The 25,855-nt window shown below is 34.2% G+C and overlaps 1 protein-coding gene across 12 annotated transcripts in view; it reads right to left on the bottom strand.

Annotated features, from left to right (window-relative positions):
* The window catches only part of OXR1 (oxidation resistance 1), a 453,716-nt gene that overhangs the window by 44,873 nt on the left and 382,988 nt on the right, over nucleotides 1-25,855 (bottom strand). For 11 of the 12 annotated variants that reach the window (XM_023248293.2, XM_019823028.3, XM_019823026.3 and 8 more), the window contains 4 exons: nucleotides 16,570-16,652; nucleotides 12,009-12,116; nucleotides 10,754-10,867; nucleotides 4,518-4,670 (listed from right to left, as the gene is read on the bottom strand). In XM_023248293.2, coding sequence (XP_023104061.2) covers nucleotides 4,518-4,670; nucleotides 10,754-10,867; nucleotides 12,009-12,116; nucleotides 16,570-16,652 — 458 coding nt within the window. Of the gene's footprint in view, nucleotides 1-4,517; nucleotides 4,671-10,753; nucleotides 10,868-12,008; nucleotides 12,117-16,569; nucleotides 16,653-22,093; nucleotides 22,238-25,855 lie in introns of those variants that run through there. The other variant, XM_006943345.5, reaches the window with a different exon arrangement.

Genomic DNA, 25,855 nt, shown 5'->3' with positions numbered 1-25,855 from the left:
ACAGAATTCTAAAAATAAACTAAGTAGTTACTTCAAAGTTGTCTTATCTTTTCTTCTGAAGCTATTAAGGAGAAGAAAACTCAAATCCCGCTTGACTGGTATCATATCATCCTTCGAAGTCCATATTCAGCTCTGGCTTACCTTTTTACCTTTTACCTGGCTTAACTTTAAAAACATAAAACTTAAGTTATGACAGACACTACCATTAAAAATGATCAAGTAAAAGACTAAAAGCAGAAAACTCTACCTAAAATGGTCACCCAACTGTGAGTGGAAAAAAGTTATTGCGGATGGTTCAAGATAATAAAACATACTTATTATTTGTAGTAGCTACATGCAATATTGGAAAGAAGCATATGTGTTTGCAGGCATTTTGGTGGGTTTTGGTGGCAAAAAAAGAATCGATCTAAAACTCTAAACAGCATTTGTTTTAGTTCAGACCAGGGACCACCTAAGTAGGGAGTAACTTTACATAATCCATGGCCTAATCATATTTTGAACGGTATTTTAAATAGATTCACATATATCAGTCTATATTCCTGGGTCATATGCCAACAGAAGTCAAAGAGTAATGGTAAAGTATGTTGTAGGGACATTTACATTGCCACAGATAACCTACGCAATAGATAATAAAGAGTATATACAATGTAAAAATCTTAAAGATTTCCGATCTTCTATCTTCCTTACTCTATCTTGCCCTGTATAAACTTGTTATTTGAGAAGTAAAATCAAGATCAGTTAAGAATTAAGGAAAGCAAACACCAAGTTTTTGGAAAAACATCAGGTCATCCTTGATTTCATAAATTTCAAGTAAGCATTAGTTTTAAATAATGGCATAATATCAGGTTCACTGGCATAACATTACACACTTTCACTTTTTTTTTTTTGCAAAGACAATGATTATTAGGTATGTGACAGAAAAGGCCCAGTATTAATGATTATGCTTTAATTCAGTGTACCTATTAATTCTAGAATACTGCTACTCTTAGTAGTATAACTACAGAAATCATGTGTAAAGCCTCTCAAAAACTATGCTTCTACTTCTTGGATTAGAAGAGGCTTAAAGCCCTGCCTCTTAACACTAGACTGATCAACCTGGTAATGTGAATTCCCAGGAATTCACACTTATTTGCTGCTATTGAAGGATGTGCTAACATATTCTTCAAGCTTCTCTTCCTCTGACTCTAGGTGGGACTCTGAGGTATTGTGTCAGATGTTACTCCCCCAAATCAAGAGTTGGCCACGAGAAACACTACTTCAACATAAAATTCACAAAAACCTTTTGAGAAAGTAACTGCTCAAATTCATCTAACCCAAGACCAAGTTTGAAATTATATTCAAACTCATCTAACCCAAGACCAAGTTTGAAATTTTAATGAAATTCATCTAACCCAAGATCAAGTTTGAAATCATAAACTCATAGTTAAGCATTCCCCCTTCATTCTTTTTAATACTGTTTCATAAATCTGGATATATTATCAGGAGCAAGAACATGTTACAGTCAGAGGTTTCAAATTAAAATATCTTCTTAATCCACATGACCTTCAGAAATTTTAATCACAGATTTCTCTTTAGTATTAACAACTGTCAATCCTTTATGTGCAATTACCAGACTAATCTTCCATGGAGAAAATAAAGTCTGTCTGTAAAAGTTACCACTTACACTATAATATTTCTGTATATACTAGAAGATAAAAAATTATGATGTGGGAAACCATCTCAGCAGACTAAACGCTTGTACCCATCTTTTTTTTCAGTCTTAAGTCCACTCTAATTTAACTATTATAATTATTGTTGATAAATTTCCACAATTTTTACATAAATAACCTTTACTACAGTAAACCTATAGAAGAGCCAGCCTCCAGCAAGTGATTAGGTTCCAAGAACACCAGGCTGCAGGTTGTTCCTAACTCTGACAATGACTTTATCTTTGCTTTGATACTTGAATAAAAATGTTATTCAAATACTTACAGCTGAAATTCTGCTTCTAGTCAAGAACTAATTCTGCCTAAAACTACTAAAACCATACACACACACACACACACACACACACACACACACACACACACACTACATGAAAGGACTATGTGCAGCTACTAGAATGCTGGGGAGTGCCATGTGAATAAGGGAAAACAAATAAGGATGAACTCTACAAATGCCGCAGCATACTGACTGGAGAGTTTCCAGGCCAGAGGCAGAGAAAGGAAAGGAGAGATGAGCCCTTCCTATTGAGAATGCTTTGAAGGTCCACAGAAGGTCTTCTTTCAAGTTTCTAGCTGAGCACTGAATGCTACCTATGTATATGGCAACTATCCCAGGATGAGAAAAGAAGCAACACTCAAAAGAAGCAGAGGAAACAATTCACAGAGACAACAGAGAAAGGTTCAGTTTGTGTTCTTAAAAACCACAGCAAAAAAAACCATGTAATTTACAGGGCCCCAGAAAACTCAGAAGGGAATTGTCTCAGTAAAGGGTAAAACTAGCTATAGTTGCTTTGGTTCTGCCCAACAAAACTTAAAACAAGTCATGATATGATCAAGCTGTTTCCAAAAGACAACTGAGTCACAGAAAACAGCACAAAAATAGGTAGAGAAATATAAAAATATCTGGCACCCAAGAAGATAAAATTTATATCTGATATCCAGTTAAAAATTACTAGGCATGTAAACAAAAAGAAAAAAGTGACTCATCACAATGAGAAAGGTCAATTAACAGAAACAAATCCAGAAGTGAGAGAGAAAACAATTCACAGAAAGACATTAAAATAACTATTATAACTATATTCCATATATTCAAGAATAAATAAGGTAGATTGTGCATGGTAGTTATGGAGAAGGAAGATATGAGAGCCAGTTTGAACTTACAGAGATGAAAAATATGCTCAAAAGAATTAAAAGCAAACTAGACATGGCAGAAAAAACATTAAGTGAACTTAAAGGTATAGCAATTAAAACTGTTCAAAAAACAGAGAAAAAGTCGGGGCGCCTGGGTGGCTCCATCGGTTAAGCGGCCGACTTCGGCTCAGGTCATGATCTCACGGTCTGTGAGTTCGAGCCCCGCGTCGGGCTCTGTGCTGACAGCTCGGAGCCTGGAGCCTGTTTCGGATTCTGTGTCTCCCTCTCTCTGACCCTCCCCTGTTCACGCTCTGTCTCTCTCTGTCTCAAAAATAAATAAAACGTTAAAAAAAAAAAATTTAAAAAAACAGAGAAAAAGAAAAAAGAACAGAGTATCAGTGGCTATGAGACATAACATCAAACAGCCTAAAATATGCATAATTGGAATTCCCAAAGAAGAGGAGCGGATGGAGAAAAAAAAATTGAATATGGTCCCAAATTTTCCAAATCTGATGGAAACTATAAACGCACAGATTCAAGAAGCTGAATGAATCCTCAGCAAAACAAATAGAAAAATACGCCAAGGCACACCATAAACCAATTGCTCAAAATCAGTGATGAAGAGACTATTTTATTTAAAAGATTTTTTAATGTTTATTTATTTTTGAGAGAGAGACAGAGTGCGAGTGGGGGAGGGCAGAGAGAGAGGGAGACACAGAATCCGAAGCAGGCTCCAGGCTCTGAGCTCCAATCTGTCAGCACAGAGCCTGAGGCGGGGCTTGAACTCACCAACAGTGAGATCATGACCTGAACCAAAGTCGGATGCTTAACAGACTGAGCCACCCAGGCGCCCTTGAAGAGACTATTTTAAATGCAACCAAAGAAAATTATCTATGTTGTACACAACACGAAATATAAAAATTGTGTTAGAGTTCTCTTCAGAAATAGTGCAAGACAGAAAACAGGAGGTCTGAAAGAAACATCTTTAAAGTTCTGAGAGAAAAAGAAAACCATGTGTGGCTTCTAAAGTTAATAACATACTATAGTTACTTTCTAAGTAATATCTGGAGTTTATTCTCCAATTCTGTTATTTTACTATACTCCCTCTGCACACTAGAAGTTCTTTGCATACAAAAGCAGCAAGGTGTGGCAGATGAAACATTCACACTGGGTTTGAATTCAGGCCATGACAGAGAAACCTTACCTTGGACTTTAACCTTTCCTGAAAGTTTGTTTGTTTGTTTGTTTGTTTCCTGTGAAGAATGAATAGAACCACCCATTTCATAGGATTATTTTGAGTTGAGGAAATAACTAAAACATCTCATATACTTTCTGGCATACAGTAAGTATTGAATAAACAGTAGTTATCTTCTTTTTGTGTGCTATACCAAGTTTGCAAGAGTTATCACTCCAAACAGTGCCCAGAAATGGTCATTTTATATCAGCTTTTTGAAATATTCTATCAATAGCAAATTAGGGGTAATTTATTATAGTAAATTTATATCCCATTGCCTTTAACAACTGCAAAAGACCACCAGATTCTAAGTTAGTTATAAGCAAAGTCCATACAAAGTATTTCCACCAGTATCTTTTTAAAATATTCAAGCAGTTGATGTCAATAATTTAAAATGTAAATGTCAAATCGTGATATTTCAGTAATAAAGCATGATTAAAAATTCTTACCTTGCCACTGGTAATATATTTGCAATTAATTTTAAGAAATTTCTCAGTAAATGCTTCTTCCTCCTCAGAAGTTGAAGATACAACTCGTGCAGGTCGAATACCAGTAAGAGTAGATAAGGGAGTTGCTTCTTTTGGGTGGACTACATCAGGATTCTTTAAAAAAATAAATAAAGGCACTTCAGAGAACTAAATACAAATTAGCACATTATTAAAGCCAAATGAATAGCTTTCCCTAATTCTCATCACATTTTGGAGGTTAGCTCAAAATATTCTCATTTAAAAAAAATATACAGGAAAGAACAGCACTGTTTTCACATTCAGTAAAGGTTTCTCACAGCTTAAACTTACATTTTCAATGATTTCTTAATGGGTTATATATTTATGAATCATCTGGTAAATGTAGGAAAACTACATCTCTTGTACCTTCATACCACACACACAAGCACGCACGCACGCATGCACACATTCAGTTGTTCCTGAGACCATTTAATATATCCCTCAGGTATTGGGAGCAGAGAAAAAATGGGGAGTGCTTGTCTGTGATACATAGGAACTCAGCCAAAACCACTCACTGGAAGAGCCTTTTAAAATCTTAAGCTACAAAGAGTTTACCAATGCCATTCTACAAGGTATTAGTATTATAAAGTAATATTAAGTAATTAGATCACAGATTCTTAACTCTTTTAGTGCCACGGACCATTCTCATAGTGAAGCCTACCTAAGGGCCTTCTTTTCAGAATGTTTTTTTCAATGCTTAAAATATAGGACTACAAAGAAAAACAATTATATTGAAACACAATTATCAAAACATTTTTAAGACTGGATATATATTTTTAACATAATAGTGATGTATACATAATTGATACATAAATGCTTCCTTATTAAACATGAAATAATAAAACCTAGTGTCGACGCTGATAATTACAATTTTGAACTAGATGGCTATAAACAATATTTCCAATATCTATAACACTAAAGTGATTTGAAAATATCTGTGAATTGTATTGGGGACACAGGCATGCACAGTGCTACCCTACAGTTTGCTACTTATAGTCTTAATTTAAAAAATATATTTCAGTTAAAATTGTCTATATCCAAGTTCAGAGACTCCTTAGAACTCATGGTTCCTCCCAAAGTTCAACACTGTGTACAATGTAGGAAGGCTAGACAAATGTTCTTTATTCTTTGTTTTAAATACCTCCAGAGGCACTTTACACTTCCTGAATTAACGCACAGTGTCTTGTAGAACAGTTTTCATAGCAGCAAGGTTCTTCAGAAGTTTGGGCTAAAATTAGGCACTTCATAACTAAAACCCAATAGGTTTGACTTGGCCTTTTGAAAAAATAGCCTCCTCTTCAATCTCAAAGACTCTGAAATACTTGAAAAGCACTCTCAAATTTTAACATTACTTCTTCCGCTTCAATAAATGGATTTAACTCCTTAAGTCTATATGAGGATAAAATTTTAGATTCCCTTTTTGAATTTCATATCTCTCTCCTAATATGCTGGGGTGAAATCTCTACCATTTGGACAGATACTCAACATACATTTTTTGAAGGAAGATCAGTACAGAATGCTGCAAAATAACTATATTTAATATGTTATGATTACATTTTTGAAAACCTAAAATAGAATTAGATTTTAACAGCTGCATAACACTATTCAATCATTAATATCCATTGACAAAGTTCTCAATCTTTTTATTTTGTGATACGAACTAATCAAATTTACACTCATTGAAAAAGGGATATTAGTAATAACATTGGATATTTATGATTATTTGTTACATTTAATGGCTATATGAGCCATTTAATCTTCAAATCATTGATATGGGTATATACTATCACCTTAATTTTAAAGGAAACTTATGGTTAACCAAGTTCAGTAACTTTCCCAATAAGTAAGATGAAGCTAATATGTAAACCCAACTTGTCAACACATGAACTAGTAAGCTTAACTGCAATACTATACACCTTCCCTTTCAAATATTCTTCTGAACAACTGATACATGTGCACCGGGGGAAAAAAGCCAATTCCAGAGCCATTGGAAAGCCCCTTGCAGGCTGGCACAGAACTATCAACAAATTTATGGTTGTTCAGTGACTGCCAAATCCAGCTGACAACATTACCTACTATGTAACCATATCATTCACAAAAACTATAATCAAGAAACACTGTCAAATGCTTTCCTTATATGAAGATACATCTCATTGAACATGATCTGTTAGGTTCCCTCAAAGTCTCAAATTCTGTATCTATAGCAATCCCGATTTGTCAATGCAATCCTATTAAAAGGAATATATAGATTGGCTTAGTAAATGTTCAAAGTATAGCACATAAAAGTACATTTCTTTTTTAAAAAAAAAAAAAAGCAACGTTCAGAGGAATTGTAATTAGATCTCATAATAACTTACATACATGTACATTACCCAAATGATCAGTATCTCTATGCAGCTGGTTTTGACTGGTATTTACAGATTCTGATTCTTAATGCAGTGAGTTGGAAGCTCATCAGGGCTTTGTGAAGTTTCTTTGTGCAATTCTGTTTTAGCCACTAGGGATAGAAAGGTCCTTAAAAGTACAGAGTATAAACATCTATCTACTGAGCCTCAATCATTGCCCCAAATATTCAAATGTGCAAAAAGCAAAGCATTGCTAGACCAAGTGAACCGAAAAGGTTGACTTATGGTCATCTTTTTTTGTACAATATGATTAAATATTACACATTTTGATATTCCAGCTATAAAGTGGTAATAAAGAATATGAGCTCTGGATCAGACTACTTGGTTTGGAATCCTAACTCAGCTACTAGCTAACCGAAGGACCTTAGACACAAATTACTTAACATCTCTCCCTCAGTTTCCTTATATGTAAAATAAACACTGTTATTGGTCAGGTACCAGAAGAAGCTGGTGGCATATCAACTTGAGTTAATTTAGAGAGTTTAAAAATGGAACTATTTACAAAAGTATTATGCAGCGTATATGAACAACAGAGGCTTCCTTATCATCCATAGGCCTAAAAAGGTTAAGGGGAGAAACAGATACCTACAGAGGAATCTGTGGAAAGGGTTGTCTGATGAGATGAGAGGTTGGAGAATGCAGCCACTCTGAAGTGACCTTGTAAGGAGGGAGCTAGGAGAATAAATATGCCCCTTTCTCACTCCTTTCGTCTTATCTTCTGCCAATGTTCTCGAAAAACCAAAACCAGGAAAAGCAGGTCTAGGGAGCCTGCTGATATAGTCTAAAGCCCAAAAGAGGATAGAAAAGAATGCAGAATCGGTCCAGAAGAAAAAAAAAACAAAGAAACAAAAAAACCAGCCAGGCCAAGTTGAGGTTGGGAATGAATGACAATACTTACTGACACACGGTAAATTTTAGCTATTTATTTTTTATTTACACTTAACATTGGTTCCACCTCTTTCCATATTTCTTCACCAATATGTGAAGAAAAAAAAATGTGAGAAAATTGACCCTGGAAATTCTCAAAGATAATATTTTTATGTGATAATTATTTAAAAAACCCACTGAGATCCTTTATACTAACAAAGCCAGGAACCTATCATTTTAGCTTCATTCGTAAGCCACTAAACAGCTGAACATTCAGAAAGCTACAGGTGATTATTAGAAATATAAACTCTGACAATTTCTGGGAAAAACATGTGACAATAATACTAAATGAGTTGTATCTAATAAAATGTAAGATCCTTGCTTCTAAGGGACTTAGAATGGCAGACATAAATCCAATGATTATAATACAGAGCTATAAATACTTGAAATATATAGAAAGTTACATAGGAATATTATCTTGGGAGTCAAGTAATTAACATATTTCTAGGTAAAAAAAAATACAGTTTATGAAATTGACGTTCAAAATAATTATTTCTAACTATTGCCTATAATCAATAGGGAAAACTTCAAGAACTCAATGTTTCTTAACTCCTTCCTGGATCCATCCTAGAGAGAAAGAACTTATTCATTATGACCAGTTATATTAGAGGATACTTTCTGGGCATCTTTGACAGCAGTTGAGTCACTACAGATTAAAAGGTCATTCATATGCCTTTTTATTCTCTCCCTCTATTTCACTAGCATGGCAAAAGTGAGGAAGAGAGCATTTCACACAGGAGAAGGCCTGGCCTTGTTGCTCCCTTGAGTTTCAGCATTCTCTTCTTTCTGATCTTGTGCCTTTCAAGAAAGTCAGTTGGTAGGAAGATTCAGGTTAAGGATGAGGGACAGAAAAGGACCCCATAGACTTTTCATCAGGCACGATGCTACAGTTGTTTCCACAATTTCGCTTTAGGCTTTGAAAAAGAAGGTAAATTAACCTAACGCTACATCTCCTTTGTTGCTGCACTCCTTGTGAGTACAGCTCTTTGTAAGTCTTATGGGAAAATAGCATGGCTATGTTCAAAAACATATTCTTAGATCATTTAGTCCAGCAATACCTACTCATTAGAACCTGACTTCCACATTCATCAACAGTGAAAAATAGAATATATTCCTTTCATGTGACTGCATTCTAAAGTACAGTGCTGTCATATTTATATAAATAAGATGTCCAACAAATACATATTTGAAAATGACCCCACTTCTCTCTCTCTCTCTCTCACACACACACACACAGTCCCTGGGCAAGGTATTCCAAGAAAGAAGTGCAACTAGTTTAACAACAGAGGTTAGAAACCAATGTCTAATAATTTGTAGGCAAATAACATTAATAATTTGTATTTTCTTACTCATAGGTCATTTGGTATCTTAAACTGTGAGTGCAAACTGGGCAGAGAAAAAAAGGATGTCTCCTAAAGCAGGCAAGGCAACACCAAAAAATCTCCCACAGGAATTTAGGCATTTAATATACGAATAGCCTTTTATATATAACCATAATCTTTAAGCCATCATGAAAATGGGAAGTCATGATTAGTATGAATTTACAAAAAAAGGCACAAAAATATAATTCTTTTCAGAGAGATTTTAATCAAAATTATTAAATACCATTTGGTCCTTTAAAATTCATTTGTAAAATGTAACTTATATAGAACATTCCTTGAAAATGCTAGGTAAATCAATCCACTATTAATTGCTAAGAATACTTAGAAGAATGATTAAATGACAAATTATTTAAATTTTTTTTAACATTTATTCATTTTTGAGAGACAGAGAGAGACACAGCATGATTAGGGAAGGGGCAGAGAGAGAGAGAGTGGGAGACACAGAATCTGAAGCAGGCTCCAGGTCTGAGCTGTCAGCACAGAGCCACTCAGGATGTGAGTTCATGACCTGAGCTGAAGTTGGACGCCCAACCGACTGAGCCACCCAGGCACCCCAAGATGATAAATTATTTAAAACTGTTTATTTTTTAGAGAGTGCACATGTGTCGGTGAGAGACAAAGAGAGAGTGAGAGAGAGAATCCTGAGTAGGCTCTGTGCTCACAGAGCCTGCTTTGGATGTGGGGCTCAATCTCACGAACCGTGAGAAATCAAGAGTCAGATGCTTAACTGACGGAACCACACAGCTGCCCTGATAAATTATTTTTTTTTTATTTAAAAAAAATTTTTTTTCAACGTTTTTATTTTATTTTTAGGACAGAGAGAGACAGAGCATGAACGGGGGAGGGGCAGAGAGAGAGGGAGACACAGAATCGGAAACAGGCTCCAGGCTCCGAGCCATCAGCCCAGAGCCCGACGCGGGGCTCGAACTCACGGACCGCGAGATCGTGACCTGGCTGAAGTCGGATGCTTAACCAACTGCGCCACCCAGGCGCCCCGATAAATTATTTTTTAAAAGGCAGTGTGTCAAAAATAAACTCAAGTGTTCTAGGTAAATAAAAACAGTGACAGAAAACTGAAATAAAAATTAATTGGGCATGGACTTCCTATCATGAAATTGTCATGTATGTCAGGTAAAACTCCTTCTTTAAATTATTATATGGCATTTATAAGAGAGAGTTGATGAATATCTTTGGACTACCACCAATAACAACAGTGAGATAATTTAAGCTGTTTGGTTTAATAAGAATGTTCCCTTTAAAACCTGTTATGTAACAAAAAAACAAAACAAAACACAACTGTTATGTAACAGAATAAAGAGGTAAACTTTAGTTTTAACCATAGTCAAAGTAGAATAAAAAACAATGAAGATATATATATATATATATATATATATATATATATATATATATATATATATATAGTGAGATTTCTTCATAGTTATCTTTGAAAAGTAGGGACACTTACAGTGGCCTTATCAAATTCAGCCTCGGAAGATGTTGGTGACAGAGGACTTATGGGACTTAGAGATGGAGAGCTCTCAACACTGGAGACATATTCAGGATCAGGAACATATAAAACCTGCAAGAAAACATTCAAATGAAGATTCACTCAAACTGAAATATTAACAATTGAATGGTGTTCTATAGGCAAGTACCATTAACGACCTTCACCAATAAACAGAAAATAAAAATATTCAGATTTAAAGAATATTTATTACAATAATTCTAACAACACAAAAAAAGACATTTATATTCTATTTAGACAAGTTTGATAATAAATAGTGTCAAAGACAGGGTAGGGAAACAATAATTATCATATACTATGGGTGTTCCTCTTACAGGACAATTTGGTAACAGCTAACAAAATTTAAAATGCATGTATCATTTAACTCATCAATTTTACTTCTAGGACTTTACAGAAACTCCTGCATATATAAAAAAGAGTGAGGGGCGCCTGGGTGGCTCAGTCGGTTAAGCGACCGACTTGAGCTCAGGTCATGATCTCACAGTTCGTGAGTTCGAGCCCCACACTGGGCTCTGTGCTGACAGCCCAGAGCCTAGAGACTGCTTCAGATTCTGTGTCTCCCTCTCTCTCTGCCCCTCCCTCCTCGTGCTCTCTCAGAAATAAACGTTAAAAAACTAAAAAAAGAAAAGAATTAAAAAAAAAAAAAAAAAGAGCGAGATGTACAACAGTGTTCTCTACATCAATGTTTATAATAACAAAAGAGCTGAAACGGTGTAAAGTTACTGTATCTTGTTAATATGTCAATATAGTGCAACACTACCTACACATGAAAAAGTCTGAGGTGAAGCCACACTTAAATATTTTCTAAGAATCAAAGTTAAATTGAGACAAAAAGAAAAAAAGAGACAGAAAGGCTTCTGGAAAGAGTATACAAACTGTAAATGTGGTTGCTTCTAGAAAAGGAAACTAGAAGTCGAAGATGGGATAACTTACCTTTAAAAATTTTTGAGTTTTTTATCATGTACATGCTATTGCTTTGAGTATTTTAGTAAGATAATTCACAATTATTTTCAATTTGTATTAAAAAAATTAATATGCATACAAATGACAATTTTCTCTTCTAGAGCCAATATGATTTGTTCAAAACATGCATAAAATTATTCCTAAAATTTCCATATTATTAACTATACTTCAATCGATAATTTCTGTCTTACTATTTAATGCTTCTAAGTACCAATCATTAAAAAAAAGATACCTGTCCAGTAACAACTGCTCGGGAGAATAACTTATTTAACTGAACAAGTTCGTTGGGCGTTGTATCAAATTTCAGGGCTATACTATTCAAAGAATCCCTTGATTCAACCTGTTTAAAAGAAAAAATAAATTATTTGAATCTGTTAAAACAGAAAAGCTACAACCTGATGTTTAATACCATTAATATGTATGTGGACCAAACTCACATTTGATTAACAAGTGGTATTTTCCATCTTTAGATATAGGATAACTTGAGAAATTTTGTGTTTTGTTAGCAGATGTTCTCAACCTATTATGATACAGTGTGTATGCTTTATCACAGTATATCATAATTATATGTGGGCCTCTACTGCAAGTAATTTCAAAATACACAATATAATTTACAAAACACAAATGATTTTTATTTCACAAAGCCTTTAAAAATGTACTGTTCCTTTAAATAGTTTCTAACACATATGGAACCTAGAAACATACAAATTTTATTTTAGCCAAGAATGTTTGTATTAAACTGAAAATACTGTATCTTTATGTTTATATTAAACTGAAAATATTATACCTTTATGTTTATATTCTGCAATTTAAATATGCAAATTAGATAATATTTGAACCAAAATTTAGCAATCTACTTCTAAATCATTAGTATATTTCAATGATTGACTTAGTATATTTTAAGTCATGGGATTTTGCCAATTATCCTGAAAGAAAAAGTCATTTGATCAGTCAGTATATGCCTTTGGAGTCCTCTATACACAAGGCATTATAAGAGCTCTATAGGATAAAATTAAGCGTAACTAAGTAGTATTAGTGCACAAGGGATTTACAACATAGTTGAAAAATAAGAAAGACAAAAAAGGTTTCAAGAAAGATGAAGAGCAATTTAAAGGAAACAAATATAACAGAAGTTCCGAGTATAGACAGTGCAACACATTTGCTACAAATTGTCCAAGGAAGACTATTAAAAAGATTTAAAAGCTAGATTTTGAAGAAGGAATAGGAATTTGAGAAGTAGAGAGAAGGAAAGAACATTCAAAGCGAAGAGAATAGGACTGACACGGTTAGGAGACAGAAAAGTACAAAACACTTTTGTGCGATACTATTTCTTCCCCCTAAACCACCCAGAGTACACTATTGAGTTTAAGATTTCAGGAAGGTGAGTTACTAGAGTTAATTCTAAAAAAGGATGAGATTGAAAGGGCATTTAGAATTAGGCTGTAGAAAACTTTGAAAGTTAGAAAAAGTAGCTAGGTATATAATGTAAAAAAAAAAATAGCATGTATTTTTTTCTTTAATGGTTATATAAAACCAAATCTGTGACAAATACATTGGATAATAAACTAGTTCTGCTTCCTTCTGTGCAAACGTTCTCATCTAGGTAATGAGATGACCTATCACTTAACCTGTTGAGATGATATAGGCAGGTCTCTGTAAACAAATTATATTTTGCAGTAACATCTGTAAGTTTACAAAGTACTTTCATATATTCACATTTTATCCATACAATGATCCTTTTAGATGGGATGATGAATGTAATAAAAATCATCAATAATTATAAAGCGAAGAAGCTACATGGCCCGAGTAGCAACAGGTCTAGGACTAATGAGATAAGAGAAGAAAAACCAATATAACACTGCAGTAAATGAGGTTGAAAGTAATAAAAAATGTAAAGGACGAGATTAAGGTTTATAAGGTTTCCAAATAAGACTCACGAAAGCGCTCATGGATTGAATGAGGTTGCAATGGTGGTGGTGGTAGTAGCAGTAGTAGCAGGTCAGGGGTGCGAATGGTAATAAGCAATTGATGTTGAATCCCAAAATTCCAACCTGGACGAATAACAAACTGAAGGGAAATGGAAACAAGAAAATGGAGCACTGGGGCAAGGATGGAGAAGTTGGTGAGAGGTTTCCTACAGTGCGTTAAGTATAAAGTGACAGTGGGAAAAACATGCATGTAGAAAGGCAGGAATAGAAAAAATTTGGGTTCTCACTCCACACAGTTTTAAATTCCTTAAGATCTCCAGGTAATGGAATCTGTAAGTGGAAAAGTGAAAAGAAACATGGGACCACTTACATTTGGAATCAAGAAGAGCAGAAATAGCCAGTAAGAGATGGAAGATACAGTCAAAATAACAGCAAGAATACCAGGGCAATGAAGCACGATGAAAGCAAAATGTAGTGCAATTAGTTTCAAGCACAGAGAAAAAAAAAAAGGGATATAATAAAAAAAAAAAAGATGGGTGACCATCTTTCAGAATTATGAATGGCATACTCCTTAGACTGAAGACACACACTGAAGTAAAAATATGTCTGAATCTAGACTTATCACAGTAGCACTGCAGAACTGTAATGAAAAAAAAAAGGAAACTCCAAAAACAATCTTAAAACAAGACGACTGCCTAAAAATGAATAAAAAGGCAACAGAGGGACATAGGACACTGGATTACAATACGGAAAGTGTTGTGTGAGAAAAGAACTCTCAGCCTGATAATTAACAGACTGGTGAACTCCCAGGAATGAGGGTGCAGTGAAGACTTTCAGACATTGTCTAATTATCCATTCCCAGATCCTCACTGAAAATAACTTAAAACGGAAAAAAATAAAATCAGAAGGAACAATGGGCAAAAAGCAACAAAGAAAAGGCCAGAGTTTGATAATTAGAAAATTATTAGTGACCTTGGAAAAGGCTCTTTCATGATAAAGATATACAAATATTAAGTTAACTAGGAATAAAATGATGTATAGCATTTTCACGGTCTACTTTGGATTCCTACTTAAAGTGATTTCACAATGAAAAACAGTATGTACGTGTGTATATGCAAATATATACACACATATACATATGCATGATTTTAATTTTAAAGCTACGGTGCAATGATTAATATATAATACATTTAGGTGGTTTAAAATGTATTTAAGCTATATCATAAATATTTCAGAACAAATTTTGAGAGTACATTATATTAAAAGTTTTATTTTAAGAGAAATATAGGGAGAAATACATTTTCCTAAATATAAAAATCATGTCATATATTTTATATAAAGATGCTATATGAAAATTTTATAAAACTATAACAAGAATAGAATATAAGATAATAAAATCTTAGTTTTAGAAATACATTTCTTTCTTCTAGGATATGGCATAGGGAATAAACAAAGGACTTAAAAAATAAGGGGAAAAAGTCTAAACAAAGACCTGCAAAAGGATGTTTTATAACTTTCCTGATTAATACTTGATTATTTCCAAAAGGTCACATATAATGTTAAGACAAAATATAATTTCAAGTTTCAATTAACCTCCCCCCACAAAATAATGGTTCTTAAGTTAAATTTAACTTTGCTACAGATAACACAAGTTTTATTGAATTACAAAAAAACAATGGTAAACTCCTAAAATTAAAAACAAACTAAACTTTCACAATTCTTCACAATCACACAATTACATGTATAGATATCATACGTCTCATGCCTATAATCTTATGCCTGAATAAACACTAACAAATACATCAAATTACATAACCCATTATTTTACTATTTGAACTTATTTTCTCCATTTCTCAATCATGCAGAGAAGGTACAAGCACACTGAAGTTTATAATATGCTTTAAGAAGAGATTCTTTCAATGGTAAAAGTACTTCTACCCTAAATACCTGGTTCTCAACTTTTTAAAATACTTAAAGTCTCAAATCATCAATTATGCAATATATAGAAATAGAGTGTAACTCTAAGTTTTTGATAATTTCTTCAATTTTAAGGATTCATGGAAAATATTAAAATTCGAACCAAGACTAGAAGGTTTCATGATGATGCAAATACAGAAATTGTTTAAAATTTCTACTTTCTTAATACAGTTATAACATATTAGAAAAACACAAACAGTAACACAAAATTAAGGTCAGCTAAAATAATTGGCGTATAACATTATTAACATTAGCTAAATAAACAACATTTACACACAAGCCAATGAGCATTACACCACAGACTAAAGTTGACTTCTCACTTCAGTTTTCCTTGGTAACCAGAAATGTAAAAAGCTAACTGCAGGGAGATTTTGAAGGTCATTTTAAGAACACAGAAACAAGTTCCATTTCAAAGCTAAAGAAACTTAGCTATAAATCAGTGCAAATAATCATCATGTGAGAGGTTATTCTGGAAGATAAATACCAACTTATCTTTTAAGTATTCTATCTGCCCTTTTCATTATCATTAACACTGTTGGGAATATAATGAAGATCACATTTCTCAAAGAGTAAATATTTTCCTAAAGGCCTAATCTAATAAAAATTATTAGAACACAGGACCTTTGACTCCCTGTAAATTACCATCTACACTAAATTAAATTTGCTGGAATAACTGTCTTTTATCACACTTAATAAAATTTCTCTTTAAGGAAAAAAAAAACCCTAAAATACAATTAAGATCTTAAACATTAATAAAAGTTATTAAAACACGATTTTTGAAATAAGGCAATTTAACAACTTTTATCTTATTTATTTCAGTATAAACAAAGAATGTCTTAGGTAACACTCTTACAAAGACAAATCAGCTTTTTTAAAAAAGTAACTTACAGTGTACTCAATAGTTCCTTTAGGTTTCTGAAAAGACATTCGTCTCCCATCTTTCTTGTCTAAGGTCTTCTTTTGGCCAGTGTCTGAAAAAAAAATGAGGTAAAATTCCTATTAAATTCATTTTCCAGGGGCGCCTGGGTGGCTCAGTCAGTTGAGCGTCCAACTTCAGCTCAGGTCATGAACTCGCAGTCCATGAGTTCGAGCCCTGCACTGGGCTCTGTGCTGACAGCTCAGAGCCTGGAACCTGCTTCATTCAGATTCTGTGTCCCCTTCTCTCTCTGCACCTCCCCTGCTCACACTCTTGTCTCTCTCTCTCAAAAATAAACAAACATTAAAAATAAATAAATAAATTCATTTTCCTTTCAGAGTAATGTCAAGGACTGCTAACTAGAGCTCAGTGGGCAGTTATCTATTAGACTAACTACTAATACAGCTTGCTCCCTGGGATTCTCTGCTCTAAAATGCAACCAACTGTCAAAAAAGAAAATGTATTCCTCCTTGCTTGCTTTAGGAGCCGACCAGTATGAGACACCATAATAACTGGAAATCAATTCAAAATATAAGCAACTGTTAGCAGAAAGGATTATCAAATTTTATTGAAAACTAAATTATGGATTTCTTTCAACCAATCTAACTTAATTACAATAAACTATATTTGAGGATATATTATTATTATTACCAAACCAAGTCTGAAAAATGTAACATTAATCCTCACAGGAGAAAACAGCTCTACTTTTACAACCATAGTTAAAGATGGAGTTTTCTCTATTGAATTAAATTACTAAATTCCTTGTCTACAGACTATAAATTAAGATACCCTTTCATATATAAATACACTTTGTGCATTTCATTTCGATAAAGTAGTATTTTTCACTTTGCTTATCAAGACACTTCACTTGAACATGTCATTATTACCAAGATTACGGTATCTGTTTCAGTTTAAATTTTGCATTAGTGCTAACCTTCTCATCCATAGTTCATGTAACAATCATTACATTGAAATGATAAAATACCACTCTTACCTAAGTAATTTAAAATGATTAAAATCAATCTCTAAAGAACAAAAAACTCAAAACTGAAAAAGATAGTGAATGGCAAAATGCTATAATATTCACCATCAACATTCTACAAGATTAAAATGATAGTTTTCAAAGAAAATTAGTTCTACCCAAACCCAAACAATCTAGAAGGTGTCTATTTGTTTTCCCTCTATCCAATCTTAGTTCAATTCTGACCATACTAGAGTTTGTTTATAGGTACCTAAGTAGCTCAGTTGGGCAAATGGTTCTAATAAAGCATTAATAATAAAAACGGTAAGTCTGAATCCCAAAAAAGCGCAGTTTCACAATGCCTGAAAAAGCTCTCCTAAAACCTTTCTGATCACCTAGGCTAATTCAAGTGTCTTTTATTAATCCCATAGCATATGTATGTCTCCTCCATAGCACCTGGCACAGTTTTACATTTCAATATCTTTTTAATCCCTTCTACTAAATGGTAACCTACAAAATACTGAGCTTTTGTTCCACAATGCCTCCTCAGTGCCTAACAAAGGGCCTGACATGGCAAACCTCCAGTGTGAATGAACTACAACTTAAACTGTACCTTGAACTACCCCAATTCTCATAAAGTCATTAATTTCCCATAAAGAAAAACAGACAAAGAGTTATGGCTCATATATTACACCCCTAGGAGGGAATGTATTTTATATATACATATACATATATATATATGCATATTATACATACATACAGTTTGTGAGTTCAAGTTCATGTATATATATATACACATATATATATATATATGCATATTATACATACATACAGTTTGTGAGTTCAAGCCCTGCGTCTGGCTCTGTGCTGACCGCTCGGAGCCTGGAGCCTGCTTCAGATTCTGTTGTGTCTCCCTCTCTCTCTCTGCCCCTCCCCTGCTTGTGCTCTATCTCTGTCTCTCAAAAATAAACATTAAAAATTTTTTTTTAAAAAATAAACATACAAAATTATTTTCAATCTAACTCCTAACTAGAGAAATGTAAATTTAACCTACACTGAGATACCATTTCTCACCTATCAGACTGGTTAAAATTCAGAAGCCTGACCACACATTGTAGAAAAAGCAGCATTCTTGTATATTTATGGCAGGAATGTAAAATGAGAGGCTTCTGGGTGGCTCAATTGGTTAAGCGTCCGACTCTTAGGTCTTGGCTCAGGTCATGGTCTTGTGGTCATGAGATGGAGCCCCACATGGGGCTCTGTGCTGATAGTGTGAAGCCTGCTTGGGATTCTCTCCCTCTCTCTGCCCCTGCTCTGCTCGTGCTCACTTTCCCTCTCAAAATAAATAAAACATCCAATTAAAAAAAAAATGAGTGCAAAATGATATAATGCTTATGAAAAAGTGTATTATTTTTGCTTATTCTATTTTTTCTCTGCTGAATAACATATTTAAATTTCATTTTTCTTATAAAATATTAATCTATCTTAAATGTAAAACTATTTTAAAAGTTTTAAATAGTAATTTCTGCTCTTTAATAAACAGTAGAGGGAGCCAAAAACATTATCTTCATTTTGCCATTTAAACTTCTTAAGCAATGCAAAGTACAATTACAGATTACTTTTAACTAATAATATATATCCATCCTTTTTAGGAATAACCATTAATCTACATTTACTTCTCCTAATAGAAGTTTTTCAATTTGTGTTTCATAATATCCCAAGAGTTCATTAAACGTTTAATCACAATGAAGTTTACAATTGCTCTCATTTTCAAGAGTTCACCATGGAGAGCAGTTTAGAACAAGAAAACCAATGTACCAGCTTTCTATAAACTTTAAAACAAATTGAAAGTATCCACTTTAATAATTGAAATTACATATTTTTAATAATTTTTATTACAGTTCTAAATTTTAATAACCAATATTAAAACATTTACTCATAAATATAAGTACCAAAGCACAACAAAACAAACTGATCATTCTCTTCTAACAATACAAAAACACAGTCACATAATAAGAACAACTGAGACTTGTAAATGATCATAGTTGTTACCTAGCCCAATCTCTTGTCAGGTAACTTCATAACATACTTTTTAAAGACAGTTGCCAGCACAAAAGAATCCAGAGAGGGAGTATGGAAAGAAGAGGTCCTAGTCTTCTTCCTCACAGAAGTTATTACACTTTAGAAATATATACATAGGGGCACCTGGGTAGCTCAGTCAGTTAAGCATCTGACTTCAGTTCAGGTCATGATCTCACAGTTTGTGAGTTCGAACCCCACATCAGGCTCTATCCTGACAGCTCAGAGCCTGGAGCCTGATTCGGTATTCTGTTTCTCTCTCTCTCTGCCAGCACCACCCCCCCCCCAACCCCCACTCGCACATGGTCTCTCTCTCTCTCTCTCTCAAAAATAAACATTAAAAAAATTTACAAATAAGAAATATATACATATTTGTGATTTAACAATCAAAATAATAATTAACATTTATCAAGTGCTTAGTATATGCAAGCCATTGTTCTAAGTACTTCATATTTATTACCTTATCTGATTCCTCAACCCTATAAAGTAGGTATCATTTTACACCGAAGAAACTGAGGCACATTATTGGTTATTGCCATTGGGAAAATGTTACTGGCATCTAATGGGTACAGGCCATGTACCCTGCTAAACATTGTGTGCTAAACAATGTATACCCCATTCCCCCTACAACAAAGAATTATCTTCTCAGAATGTCAGCACTATTAAGGTTGAAAAATCTTTCTATATACCCAGCACCTTATATGATGTCTGGCATACAGTAGGTGTTCAATAAAATCCTGATACGTAAATGAATATATAAAACTTTCCCCAAGATAAAATTGTCTTGATAGAGTGAAAAAAGCAAGGGACTGAGATTTTACTCCATCATTACCAGAAGCAGACACATATATGTAATCTAGAATAAACACTCTTCTAAGCTAAATCCTACAAACTTCAATATTTTAATAGTTTGATCCGAAATATTTTATAACTTCTAATTTCTTTTGCTATTTAGAGAATGTGGTTTATTTTGCCAACCTATGACATTTTTCAGTTCTAGAATGTCCATTTTTCTTTTTTATAGTTTGTATCTTTCTACAAAATACTCAACTAGCTCAAAATTCTCAACACAGCCGTTTTTTCAACACAGCTATTTTAAATCATAACTACAATATCCAGAGTTCCTGTGAGTCTGTTTTTATTCACTGTTGTTTCTGAGATCTTGTCATGTGCCTAATTATATTTTGTGTGCTGCATACAGTTTGCAAAATTGCCTATTGACAGAATTTGACACGCAAAAAGCTGTATTTCTCCAGAAAATATTGTTTGCTTCTGTCAAACAACTGAGGATACTAGCAATGCCAGATCGTGTTACTAAAGATGTATGTGTGATGATCTGAAGCTATGCCAATATCCTATAAGAATCTACTAACTTTAGTTTTTCTATACCTAAGGTACAATGTTTTAGGGTCCTAAGCAAGAGTTCACCACCATCCTTGTAGTCGGTTTTATATTTTATCCCTGTTCCCTTATACCCTATGTTGTTAAACGCACCTTTTAATCTTCCCATGCTATTTCTGGAATCAACACATTCCCCAGGGAAAAAGCAATCCCAAATTGGCCTCTGTCCTCACTCAGGTCCTAATCTAGTCAATATCAGTTTGCTTTCTGATACCCTCAATAAAATTTATTTTGTTTTGGCTCTGCTTTTCAAACTGTTCTCAACAGGATAGTGTGAATTACCCAGCTTACTATTACCAGATTCAGAAGTCCCAAAAGATTTTTAAGCAGAGAACTCACAAAGCAGTACTAGAACTTTAAATTAAAGATCATTTTGGTAATAATAGGAAAGGCAAACTGGAGGAAGAAAACACCTGAAAACCAACAATGAAAATAGCATGAGATCCAGTTTTAAAGTACTAAAATATTCCCATTATAACAGAATACTATAATTTTGATAGTAGCTACTCATAAAATATGTGATAAATTCAAAAATATTGAGCTGGGAGTCAGTATTTTCAAACACAATAATACAGATATTCTAAACTACAAGAGATTTACTGATTACAGCTTTACTAATGATTCCCTCTACAGTAAGGTAATACAGGAAAAACGAAAAAAAGCCTGTATTTTCAACATTTTACTTCTGATGACTCCTTACCCATAATCAAAACAAAAACAAATTTTAAAAATTCCTCAATTTTTCTTCAATTTTGTGAACATCCCCTTCCAGTTTTCACCCTATCTTTCTGCTTTTCATTGTTGAATTCTTGAAAATAAAAATCTACTTTCACTGTCTTTACTCCATCACCACCTACTGATTCCATAATGCATGACAATGGCTTCTCTCTTCCCAGTTCACTAAACCTGCCTTGGCAAAGGCGAACTTCATGGCAAATTTGATAGGCTTGTTCAATTTTATTTGGTATTTTGTTAAGCATTCACAAAATAACTCCTTCTCAATGTTCATCTTTCCCTTTATTTAGTCATATCTCAAATTCTTATTGGTCTCCTACCTATTAGTTGTTCCCCTTTACTGCTCCCTTTCTCCATCTAGCCAAGGATTTTTTCAGTGGTCAGCTTCTAAGTGAAAAGCTCCAATATATAAGAGCTATATACACACAGCCTCGCTATTTAAAGTTGTTTCAAGGACCAAAAGCATTGGCATCACCTGGGAGCTTATGGTGACTATGGAATCTCAGGTGTCATTCCAGAACTACTGATTCACAATTGATCTGAATGCACAATAAATCTGAGAAGCACTGCTAATAGAGCTTTTGAGGATCCAACTGGCAGACTGAATAACCGATAGAAAAAACAGGCTTCCCTACTGGTGACAGTAAGACTAGCAATTTTCAAATCTCTGTCAAACTAACAGAATTGCTTTCTAAAATAGTAATTGTGAAGGGTGCCTGGGTGGCTCAGTCCTTTGAGCGACTGACCCTTCATTTCTGCTCAGGTCATGATCTTGTGGTTCGTGGATTGGAGCCCCCCCCCCCCATCAGGTGTGGAGCCTGATTCTCTCTCTCCCCCTCTTTCTGCCCTTCCCATGCACACTCGGTCTCTCTCAAAATAAATGGATTTTTTTTTTTTTAAGTAGTCCTTGTGATAGACTGCGTTGTTGCTAAGCATCCCGTATTCCTCCCTGGGAAGGAATATAAAATCAGTATCCCACTGATGTCTGACATGGCCATGTGACTTGCTTTGCTCACTGAAACATGAACAGAAGTGATGGCTATTCCAGGTAAAGTGTTAAAGTGTTAAGACCCACATTATACATCTTAATTCTCTATTTCCTTTATGTCAAGACCAGGGCTGTTCCATATAGTGGCTGCTCTACCAACATGGATCCTAGAGGAAAGATGTAATTCCCAAGAGTATTACACAACACATAAGCATACACAAATCTGATTATTCCCTTTCTGCTCCTGATTAAATTATAGTGCTTGGAAAATAAGAATTCATTCATAAAAAGCAAATCACCTAGTAGGGGGAAAAACATTCTAGCTTAAGACTTCTTTATGGAAACACTATTCATTGCCAGAAAACTTAAGTTATGCCAACTATTATCAAAATAAAAACTTTAAGAATGAGGAGGGCACGATAAAAGGACTAGTGGAGAGTACTGAACAATGTTTTAAAAATGTAACTGAAAAACTCATTGTGAATGTTACAAGTATGGAAAATGTAAAAATAATATAATGAGTAAATATTAGGAGATGAGGAAAAATATGGGAGATGAAACTGCTAATGTCATCTCAAAGGATTAAGTATATTCCAACTAGGGGTGTCTGGGTGGCTCAGTGGGTTAAGAGTCTAACTCTCGACTTCGGCTCAGGTTCATGGGTTCCATCAGGTTCTGTGCCGATTGCATGGAGCCTACCTGGGATATTTTCTCTCTCTCTCTCCCTGCCTTCTCCTGCTCGCACTCTCTGTCTCTCAAGACAAACTTTTTTTTTTTTTTAATAAGTAGATCCTGCCTAAAACTGAATTTAGAATAATACCAAGGTCTTATTAACAATTTGTAAAAATATGCTTAACTTTAGACACACCTTTTAGGAAATACTTTCTTAGGGCAAACAGATGATGCCTTTCAGTTACTCCTTCCTTCTAACCATCATGCTGTATGTACATATACAAAGAATAGATCTTGACAGTAATGCCTACCCTGATATCAGTTATAACGTCTCTGGATGGCTAGATAGGAAGTGGCTTTTAAACTTTAACCTTTTGCAGTATATGACTACTTCACAGTTAGCATACATGATTTTACTAAAAAAGGAACGTGTTATGAAAGACTGGAAGCAAATATACTAAGATCTATCTTCAGCATTTCTCTTTCAAGCATATGAGTGTGCCTTCTTTTCAGGAACTTTTCATTGTCACCTCAAATTTCCGAAGGTCTCAATCTCATCCAGATGTTGGCATACAATTTAAACATGAATCTCTTTTCTGAACCTGAATTATAAAACAGGTACATGTCCAAAGTGCTTGTGAAGAAAACAGACAAAAACAAAAACAAAAAACTCATCAAGGCTCAGTAATTTGATTGAGAAACAGGACTGAGGAAAATAGTGTTTTTTTTTTTTTTTCCAACGTTTATTTATTTTTGGGACAGAGAGAGACAGAGCATGAACGGGGAAGGGGCAGAGAGAGAGGGAGACACAGAATCGGAAACAGGCTCCAGGCTCTGAGCCATCAGCCCAGAGCCCGACGCGGGGCTCGAACTCACAGACCGCGAGATCGTGACCTAGCTGAAGTCGGATGCTTAACCAACTGCGCCACCCAGGCGCCCCGGAAAATCGTGGTTTTTAATCCTATCTACACATTAGAATCACCTGGGAAACTTAAAACTAGTTGAAGTCCTAACCTTACAAATTTTGATTTATGATCTAGTCTTTGATTATTGTCCAATCATAGAGATCTCATGCTAAAAGTGGAGCCTTACCATCAGAATTTTAAAAAATCTACTAAGGGCATTCTAATGTGCAGTCAGGATTGAGTCCCATTGCTCTAAGAAGAGTGCTTCCCAGTGAATCTTTCTGCAATGATAGAAATAGTTTATATCTTCATTACCCAGTCTGGTAGCCACCATCCTTGAGGCTTTGAAGTGCTGAAAATGTGGGAAGTGGGGCTGACCACTAAATTTTTAATTTCACTTAATTTAAACTACAATAGCCCCATGTGCCTGACTGCTACCATAATGGGCAATGCAGATATAGAATCTAGAATCCAAATTCCTCAATTCAGTTCCCCACTAGTCACATTTCAAGTTCTCAATAGCTACATTTGCCTAGTGGCTACCATAACAGATAACACAAATACCAAATATTTCCATCGCTGCAGAAAGTTCTATTGAGCAGCACTGCTCTAGAAAATCTAAAATCTAGAGTCTTCACTACGTAAAAATCTGTAGTTTATAATCTAGCACTTACCCCTGTGTTAAGATATACTATCTGGTAACTGCATATTTGGTTTAACTGCATTGGCCCTGTAAGAACTGCTTTTATTACTTGCATTTTGTTGTTATACCACTGAATCACACTAAAGGATGGTGTTAAAAAGCAGCTTTTTGAAATCAGAAGCTCTATTTACTGTAAAGATAGTAGGGATACTTTTTGATATATTAGAGTTCCATGAGAATTTTTTGTCATTCTATCAGGAATAGTGATATTCCTGCAATGAATGGAATTTTCAGCAATGATGGAAATGTTCTATACTTATGTTATCCATTTTAGTAGCCACTAACAAATGTGACTATTGAGCACTCAAATGTGACTAGTAAGGAACTGCACTCAGGAAGATTCTAGATTCTATTTCTGCATTATCCAATATGATAGCAGTTAGGCACATGTGGCTATTTTAAATTAAATGAAATTAGAAATTTAGTTTGTGTTTCTCCTTCCTATCTTAGTAACTGTTTTATCTTTATTTTAGGGACACTAATTTATGTCTGATCACATTTCCCTTTTTTCACTGAATGTTAGAAAACAAAGGCAAATTTTTGGCCTTTCTCTAACACATGAATTCAACCTTAAAACATGCCCCTTTCTGGTACAATAAAATTTATCAAGAGTCTCTTAATGTAAGTTTGTTGGTGTCCAAGAAGAGAGTCTTTATAAACAGAAAAAACTACTTCATTAATAACACAGTACTTTACTTTTTAATTAATGTTTGATTTACTGAAGTACAAATATAAAAACCTAGTTTTCCTTTAAGTCTTCGTCTATAAAATGCATTTTATTTGAGAATCTAGTAACTTTTAACACACTTTCCAG

This window comes from Felis catus, chromosome F2, assembly GCF_018350175.1.
Source record: "Felis catus isolate Fca126 chromosome F2, F.catus_Fca126_mat1.0, whole genome shotgun sequence".
Lineage (NCBI taxonomy): Eukaryota > Metazoa > Chordata > Mammalia > Carnivora > Felidae > Felis > Felis catus.
Note: the sequence above shows the minus strand (reverse complement) of the source record. Positions and strands in the feature narration are given on the sequence as shown.